Source organism: Salvelinus sp. IW2-2015, linkage group LG25 (genome assembly GCF_002910315.2).
Source record: "Salvelinus sp. IW2-2015 linkage group LG25, ASM291031v2, whole genome shotgun sequence".
Classification (NCBI taxonomy): Eukaryota; Metazoa; Chordata; class Actinopteri; order Salmoniformes; family Salmonidae; genus Salvelinus; species Salvelinus sp. IW2-2015.
In genome coordinates this window covers 5,279,273-5,288,723 of record NC_036865.1, presented here as the reverse complement: position 1 = coordinate 5,288,723, position 9,451 = coordinate 5,279,273, and the positions used below count along the sequence as shown (strand labels likewise).

Sequence of the window (9,451 nt, the reverse complement as noted above, 5' to 3'; positions counted from 1 at the left end):
TATTTTTCTTCATTTTTTGTTGTTGTTATACAAATGTTAGAAGTTTTCTTCCACTTTGACATTACAGAGTATTTTGTGTAGAAAGTTGACAAAAAAATTACAATTAAATCAATTTGAATCTCACTTCATAACACAACAAAATGTGGAAAAAGTCAAAGGGTGTGAATACTTTCTGAAAGCACTATACAAAGCGATGACAGAATATGTTTCTCGGTGAGTACAATTTCGAAGACACAGTTCAGCCATTTTTCTCACATTCTTGTTGTTTCCTGTAACTGAAATTAACACATTTAGACACCAACTTTTTAATAACGGGTGTAAAAGCATACTAATAATTCCACCGCACTTTCACAAGATGACCACCGGAGGCCGGCAGCGCACCATCGCTGAATGTTGGTCAAAACCATAGAGAATGATAGAGGACTGTTGTTTGTGTCTGTCCGATTTTGGCGTCTGTGAGAGTACCTGCAGTGCCTTTGAGGCTATCTCGATTTTAAAGTAGTGAATTTCTTCTTCTATTACTTCTATGAGTTGGTAAACAAACTGAAAGGGTGCATACTSCCACCTGCAGTGTGTTGTTTGAACAGGTATGAAGCCAAGGTTGGCGATTTCACATCAACAGGGCTGTAGTCGAGCGGGTTGAGAACTTCAAGTTCCTCGGTGTCCACATCACTAAGGATCTATCATGGTCCACACACACCAACACAATTGTAAAGAGTGAGCAACAATGTCTTCTCCCCCTCAGGAGGCTGAAAATATTTGGCATGTGCCCTCAGATCCTGAAAAAGTTCTACACCATGCATCATTGAGAGCATCTTGACTGGCTGCATCACCGCTTGGTATGGCAACTGCTTGGCAACCAGCCATGAGGCTCTACATAGGGTAGTGCGTACAGTCCAGTACATCACTGGGGCCGAGCTCCCTGCCATCCAGGAAATTGTCAAAGACTCCAGCCACCCAAGTCATAGACTGTTCTGTCTGCTACTGCACAGCAAGCAGTACCGATGCACCAAGTCTGGAACCAACAGATTCCTGAACAGATTCTACCCCCAAGCCATAAGACTGTAAATAGTTAGTTAAATAGTGAACCAAATAGCTACCCGGGCCATCTGCATTGACCCTTTTTGCACTAACTTTTATTGACTCATCACATACYCTACTGCTACTGTTTATTATAGGTCCTTTTATTCCTAGTTATAWGTACATATCTACCTCAATTACCTCGTACCCATGAACATCGACTCGGTACTGGTACCTGTGTATATAGCCACGTTATCGTTGCTCATTTTGTATTTATTATTACTTTTATTATAACGTGTTTTACTTTTCTATGATATCTCTATTTTCTTTCTCTCTGCATTTTTGCGAAGGGCCGTAAGTAAGCATTTCACTGTTAGTCTACACCTGTTGTTCATGAAGCATGTGATGAATAAAATGTGATTTGATTTACTTCCACTTGACGTTATGGAATGTTTGCACACAAGTATAAATCATTGGATGATCCCCCTGATAACCCGGATGGAATTATGTGATCCTTCCTTAACCCTTAGGAAGTCCCACCCACTTGACTCCTTAAAAATGGTGAAAGTAGTCAATGGGCGCTGCTCATGCTACAAAATAGGCTTTTGGGTACTAGAGTCCTCTATCTATCTCTATGGTCAAAACCAAGAAGTCGCACGAACCATGATGGTTTAAGAACCATCCGTCATGGATGCTGTAAAAAAAAAAAAACGTAGAGTTTTTCCAAAATAATCTAGGACTATACAAACAGATATGCAACGGAAATAAAAACCTKAACTAAAAGAAAGCTACTAAAAAAATGTATGATAAACAAACGATTATCCGCGTAAGTACATATTTGCATTGACAAGGCTACCAGTAGGTGACGCAGTTTTGAACAGCTAGCCTACTAAGCCAACACCCATGAGAAACGCTCCTTCATCCCTGGTTCATTGAATGGATTCCAATAATAAACAATCCAAAGAATGAGACCAGTGTAATATAAGGGAATCTTGTTAGCTATATTGTTAACAATGTTTTTATTCATTTACATCTTAGCATCAATTCACTAAAGTAGGTCTAACTGAGTAGACCTACATTTATTCGTTGCTACATACATAAGGGCATGTGGCCTATTGTTATTATTATGCTATTAATATCATAATTTCTGGAACAATAATACTGATGAACTGATAATAAGAAGAAGAAGAAGAAGAAGAAGAATTGTTCTATTTTTCGTTATTATTTTATTATCACTAATATTCTGCCTTAGTGCTGAAGTAGATGCATTAGCCTACTGTTTATCAGTCTGTAACTGCAAAACGTCCGTTTCCTCATTGACTAATGCAGGCCATTATGATATATAGGCCATCTGATGCCTGGAGTATGCCAGACAGTGTGTTGCTGTTGGGCTACACAAAGAAGCAGCAAMCTGCACCGTGTACAGAAAAGGACAAGCAAGATAATAACAAAAAACAGAGACATCCCACTGACCCTTCCACCACTACAGTCACGGAGAGAGCAAGCAGCAGTAAGATTGGTCACTGCCATGCACCAACCTGACCACCCTCCACATGATCTCCTACCACAGAGAAAGGGAGACAGTATTGGCAGAGTCCTCTGAAACCAGAACCGACTGTCCAAAATCAACGCAAGGACAAAAAGGCTGGTCAATTCTACCACAGCCACCGCCATCAGACTTTGATTTTGTGATTTTTTAAAACTGTATTTTTTTCTAAGACATGGGACCTTATTAATTTAATGTAATATCTTGTGTTTTTAAAAATATTGTCTAAATGCCACTGTGCATTCTGCAAAATGTAGTCTTGTGGACTGCGAGTATGAATTAAATAAATCAATTCAGGCCTACAGCAGATAAAATGTCAATCATATGCACAGGACGTTTCGAAAGACATATGGGACCTTCTCAATTGAATGCAATATCTTGTGTTTTTTAACTATTGTCTAATTGTAACTGTGCATTCTGCAAAATTCAGTATTGTGGACTGCGAGCGTGAATGAAATAAATCAAATCAAGTCAGGCCTACAGCAGGTCAAATGTAAATCATACGCACAAGACGTTTTCAAAGACACTACACATAGAGGGAAATAGTGCATATTACTACGTAAGGAGACAACGGCCTACAATGGTGCAATGTTGCAATATCGATGTGCAACACAAATGCTTATTGGGGTTATAATTTATTAAAATTACACAATGCGTGCTGACTTCAGTTAAGTTTTCATCATCCCAGTTTTCAGGTACAAGCCATGGCTTGCTACCATGTTATCATTAGACCGACTTGGCACTATAACCTACATGAGCTGTCCCGTCAAATTTGTTCAACTGAAGTCATCCTTCGATATCTTTCTTATATATTTTTAAGTCAATCTTACATTTAATTCGCAAAAGTGTAACCTTGGCATAATATGAATAGACCTAATGAATAATCATAATCATCAACAACAACAAAAAAATGGCTTTGTTGTTATTCATAATAATTTTACCATCAATGTAATGGGCTTGTAGTAATGCAGGACGGATTGGCCACGTAGATCTAATAAGCAGAATAGCGCAAACAAAGTTAAACTGCAGAGACTCATAGCCCGGGCAGATTTGGACTCACACCCCATAGCATTTRCTTATAGCCTACTTGTGGGTTGAATCATATGTCCCCGAAGACGAGCATCATAATAATGACAGTGACTAAAAACCTGCAGTTAAATGAAAGAAAAACATAGTTAACTTATTCCAACAGAGATCCTTTATTGGATTAAGAAAACCATCATGCGCATTTTCATGGAATTCAGCAATAGCAAAATAATGAAGATATCACTAAAACATGTAGGCCTATTGCGGTATATAATAGGCTATATGTTACAGYTGGATTTATTATTATGCTACAGACATTTCCGCTAAATGAATGATAAAATGAAAGGCATACCAAATACATTTCTAAACTCGTGCGTGTGTATAGGCCTGTGTCTTCCTATGCCCTTTGTAAACCTCAAATTACAAATGATGAACCTTTCGTCAGTGAATGCTTGACTTGCATTGAGCAGGAATTAGCCTACGCAAAAAGTTGTGTGTAGGGTAATTTACGTAGGCCTAAATGAATGGGTCGTTTATATGTCAATACAACACACCAACTGCACTGAATATGGTGTGGATCCACTATCCATCGTCCCAATCTTCCGGCCAATAGAAATTGGGGAGCCTTCAACCCCTAACTAATCACAAACTGATAGGAGAAAATGAAAACACGGAGAGACGAGGCCAGYGTATGTAGTTGGGTATGCTGTAATTACCATAATAATGGAAAATATAAAATAAATATAAAGGGTACCCCTAAAATGTAAAATCGGTAAAACCCTATTTAAACAGAACTATGTGGTGGCTATTGGTAAACACACCCAGGTCAATGGTGTAGGCTACATTTTATACTAACAACGTATCACACTTATGTCAAAGAATGTTAAACCGACTCTTAGCCCKGTACTTCAACATAAAACTCAACACTGATAAACATAAAGGTCCCTTTAAGACCAACTGTCCCCAGGCCTTATCGGTAGACAAAAATGCAAACGTAAGTACCTTGAGCTTTTCTACTGGTTCAGCTGAGTAGCCTATGTAAAAATGTTCTGAAGATCTGGTTCTGAACGAATCCGTTCCGTTTTGCTCGAGTCCGCCTCTCCGTGCCTGTTCCTATTGACGCACTTAAAGACTCTTCCCTCAACCTTAAGGCGAGTAGCAGCGACCAATCACCATGCCATTACAGGCTTCAGAGGAAGCTGTTTATGTGACTCCGGCGCTAATTAGGCTCATGAACTAACAAATCGCTTGCACAACTGGTGAGGAACCGATCACATCCATGGATTGTCTGGCGCAGTTGACCACCTTTATGGCTATTTGTTGATTTATTGTTACTTTGGCTTCTATTCTTGCTGCACTCTTCGTTCCAAAGTTATTTATGCTGACAAACTTTCTCGGTGTGGAGTAGTAACCTATTTTTTTTTTACGAAGAACGCCTGCACCTCTTAAACTCTATGCTGGGGAATCTTGACTATCAAACCATGTTTCAACCTACACCGAAGAGGTGTTTTACTATAGAATCGTTGGTAGCGAAGGATAATCCTCTACCAGTGTCGAGGTCTGAGGAGCCCATACGACCAGCAGCTCTGAGCTATGCAAACTCCAGCCAGATGAATCCKTTTCTGAACGGGTTTCATTCCAGCGGCAGGGGCGTCTACTCTAATCCGGACTTGGTGTTCGCTGAGGCGGTCTCACATCAGAACAACTCCGGTGTCCCAGTTCATTCGGTACCACCTCCACACGCTTTGGCTCACCCACTTTCATCSTCACATAGTCCGCACCATCTTTTTGCCAGCCAGCAAAGGGACCCCTCAACTTTTTACCCATGGCTAATACATAGATATAGGTACTTGGGTCACAGATTCCAAGGTATGTTGAATTTACATTTGTCTTTTTAACGCATTTATTACGTATTRATGCTGTTAAGCCCTTTTGGATGTACCATAGCATTTATGTAGGCCAATATAACATGTAATTATGAGAATAAAGAAACGAATGATAAATATCAGCGCGCTATCGAATTTTGGAAATATATGTGCTATCTATCGRCTTGTCTCGAACAGTTTTACAAACTGTTTTTGTCTGTTATAATTAGTTATAATTAGAACACTGTTCAACTGGAATAGGCTAGGGTACTTTTAGTAGCTTAATGTAGGGCATAGTATTTCTCAATGTGGTGACACGGGTTTACATTTATTTTGCTGGTAGTCTATAGCCTATCATTTTACATTTTGTTTAAAAAGGAATTGCAAAGAGTGGACTTTTGAAAAGTCCTTTAGCATCTAAAATATTTCATTGAAACAAAAATAAGCATAAAACCTTACAACTGGAAAGTGTAGGCCGATATAATTAATTGACTTGTTATTTTGAACCAAAAAATGATTGTTGAAAAATAAATAACGATTTAATTTGGCCTAGATATTTACTTCATGTTTAAACTGAGTGCAAATCAACTTAACTACATTGATAGATGCCTGTGGATTTTTTTGTAATCATCCGTGCCTTGGAATAGGCATTGGGTCGTATTTGTGGGCTATGTTTTTATTGCCCAAACTGCTGTTTAAGAAATTGTACACAATGCACTTTTTAGAATCGTACTATTAATTTATCGTCCCCCAAATTGGACTGTCATTTTAGAAAATTATATATTTTTGCTGGTGGATGCACATTATCCTTTTCTGAAAACAGTGACATGCAAATTGTATAATAAGTGAACGATCTGTTTTCATAATGGTTATTTTAATAAGGGTCTTGATAGTAATTCTGACAAAAATTTAGGCTAATGTAGTCTATTTTTTTCTCCACCATATACTTACAGTATACCAGTGACTGTAGGCTAATGTTAAAAATAAAAGTTCGAAAAGGGTTAAGCTATAGAGGCTTCTAGGCCCCTTTGTGATTGTAGACCATTGTGTTGCTATTTTTTATGTGTAGGCCTAGTGTTTTAAGGATAACCAAAGACTGTATCGAAACGGCGCTTAATTTAGCCACTGCATAGCCCTATTGTTCCCATTTGAATAATATAAACGGTATGAATTTGCTATTGTTAAAATGATTGCAAAAAATTGTCAAGGTGTTGCTTGTGACTAAATTGGTTTCAATGTTCAATTGAGTGTTGCCGTAGACTTTAGTTAAAAGTTAGAAGGCCCAAGTCTGCGGTATAGCCAAATTATGAGCATAGCATCATCATCTCTTTAGCCTCAGTTTGCAACATAAGAGTGGTCATAATTAATATCCCTCCCATTGTCGTTTTCAGGTAACGAAACYAGCCCGGAGAGCTTCCTTTTGCACAATGCACTGGCCAGAAAGCCCAAAAGAATTCGGACAGCTTTTTCCCCTTCCCAACTTCTGCGGCTTGAGCACGCATTTGAAAAAAACCATTACGTCGTAGGTGCCGAACGAAAACAGCTTGCGCACACCCTTAGCCTCACAGAAACTCAGGTAAGAAAATGAATAGAATATTCACAAGTGTATCGTTAAATCCGCATTAGGCCTACTTTGAATAGGGAATGGATTTAAAAGACGATTGTGTCAAGTTGCATCAGACCTGACATGACGCACAGGTTTGTGGGGTATTTTTCAAGGGGTGTTTTATAGCCTGTAGGCCTACCTACATTAGGCTATAGGACAATAATAACTTGTTTTGGTGTTGGCTACGGAATCTGTGAATATGCTAAATTTATCTGAATATGCTAATTGTTTATTGGGAATTCATATGCCTGCCTATAAGTGACATTASGGGAATTATTTATTKATTTCTTGAAAACACGACAATGTGTTGTCTTTTGGGGGAAACTGCACACATGCTATGGTTAATCCGTATAGCAGGTCAAATTTATGAATTTCACATAGGCCTAAATGCTATTCTATTTTAAATTTTGAAATTAAGTGGGGGAAATTATATAAATGAAAACACACGTTTATTCATTTTTCAAAATTAGGCCTACTATTGGATAGACCTGTAAACCCACAGTTTCAGATATACAAAAATAAATGTATACACCACCATCGGCCTTGAGGCTTTTAGTTGGATGAAATCCATGATCATTGTACAACCTCGTTGGGTTGAATGACTTTGTTTTGGGGGAAAAAAGGTTTCCATTCAAAATGGAGGGCAATTAACCAGTTAACCATTTTAAAGGATCTATMGCACGCTAAAAAGAATGAGACGGACTCAATGAATTTCCCTGGCCATATTTAAGATCGTATTTGTGCCTCTCAGCTTGCGGAACGGTCGGTGTCTTTTGTCCCAGTGTCACCACCGGCTCTTCTCTAAACGGAGGCTTTCAGTGGGGAATGAGGGAGAAATTAACCATCACCCACTTCAATTAGCTGACTGAAAGCACATTAAATGCACCTCACTTGCCAAGCTGTCAGACGGATGGCTTGTATATATTAATATTGCCCACTAGCCTATTGATATGCATTTACAAAAGGCTTAAAATTAACAAGCAATGTGACTTTTACATTTTGGGGGAAATTATTAGAAATTAAATGAAACTTATTTGTTATGCATTGCATATTCGTGGGCCTGTTTGCGCCCGTTTTTTTTCGACCAAGGTGACGTCAATGTCTGGTAATTGGCTTATGTTTGTACTATAAAAAAATAGAGCATGCAATACATGCCATTTTTGACCTAGGCAATATCCCATCTGAAAATAACCGTACTTCTAGCCTAACTTGTAAGACATTTAGGGCCTATAGCATTGGGCACATTTTCACACAGCGATCTATGAGAGCCTATGCAAAAATGTAAGGCCTTTGCACTCCTTTTATAGTCTATGTTTGTATCTCTTTTGCTATTCTGCTATTTGAATTCTCACTTTACGCACGTGGATGGTTTTTGTTTASTATTTTGGTATTTATTGTAGCCTTTATTTATTTCCCTTAGGTAAAAGTGTGGTTTCAGAACCGAAGAACCAAGTTCAAGCGGCAAAAGTTGGAAGAGGAGGGTTCAGATTCGCAACAGAAGAAGAAGGGGACCCATCACATAAACCGATGGAGACTCGCAACTAAACAAGGATCGGGAAGCCCGGAGGAAATTGATGTAACTTCAGACGATTAAAATACGAAATTGTTTGAACCTGGGACAGCCGTGTGGCGTGAAGGATGACATGGCTAAGGATGCTGTGTACAGAGAGACAGAGAGAGGGTAAAGCCAATGTCACATTTCGATTCTTCGGAGATCGGCAGCTGAGGGTGAGAGATCCGATTGGTGGCACTGCTGTCACTACCATGGGTCTGTCAAACCATATCAAATTYCCCAGGCAAAAGTGATTGACAGTATCGCAGTCCACCTACCTGACCACCTTCCACGCATCAACCCACCACTACAATCTCCCACGAACCACCCAAAAATTAATCTCCAATTCACATTGGACATTTGCACTTCTGAAAGTTTCTAAATACGAACGTTTCCACTCAAGATACCAAAATCCACAACTGTTTTTGTAAAACTTAAATTGCATGGTAGACTTTCTGGTAGTTGTTTAATTTGATAATTTTCTCAAAAACAACGTTGTTTTAACTCTATTTTCAATCTCAGAGATGTTGTGCTTCTTCCTTTTTACAAAGTGTGCAGTCTTTTAATTAATGATTATCGTGTTAAAGTGATTGTGAGAACAGTATGAAGTAGCAGTGCTGCGTTATAGTGTTTTTAAAGAAAATGTATTTCGAAAACTTTATAAAAGTTTATCAAACCACAGATAAAGTACTTAAAGGGAAAGTATCCAGGACATTCCTTAAACCTAAAGCTTTACCATGTCTCCGTTATTCTGTCACGAGCATATTGTCAGGATTTGACCCTCCCGTGAGAGTTGCCACAAAGGACTAATGCAAGAATTGACTGCCGTAGAGGCG

General features: G+C 38.7%; 1 protein-coding gene across 2 annotated transcripts; it reads left to right on the top strand.

Moving 5' to 3' along the window:
- The first annotated feature begins 4,791 nt into the window (after nucleotides 1–4,791).
- LOC111952001 (homeobox protein EMX2-like) lies at nucleotides 4,792–9,027 on the top strand. 2 transcript variants are annotated; one of them, XM_023970403.2, is made up of 3 exons: nucleotides 4,792–5,461; nucleotides 6,849–7,033; nucleotides 8,484–9,027. In XM_023970403.2, exons 1-3 carry the CDS (start codon nucleotides 5,047–5,049, stop codon nucleotides 8,655–8,657), a joined length of 774 nt encoding a protein of 257 aa, XP_023826171.1. In that variant the 5' UTR covers nucleotides 4,792–5,046; the 3' UTR covers nucleotides 8,658–9,027. The 2 variants fall into 2 exon arrangements, with proteins under 2 accessions (XP_023826171.1, XP_023826172.1); XM_023970404.2 differs by lacking the exon at nucleotides 6,849–7,033 and having other exon boundaries at nucleotides 8,484–8,706.
- The last annotated feature ends 424 nt before the right edge of the window (nucleotides 9,028–9,451 follow it).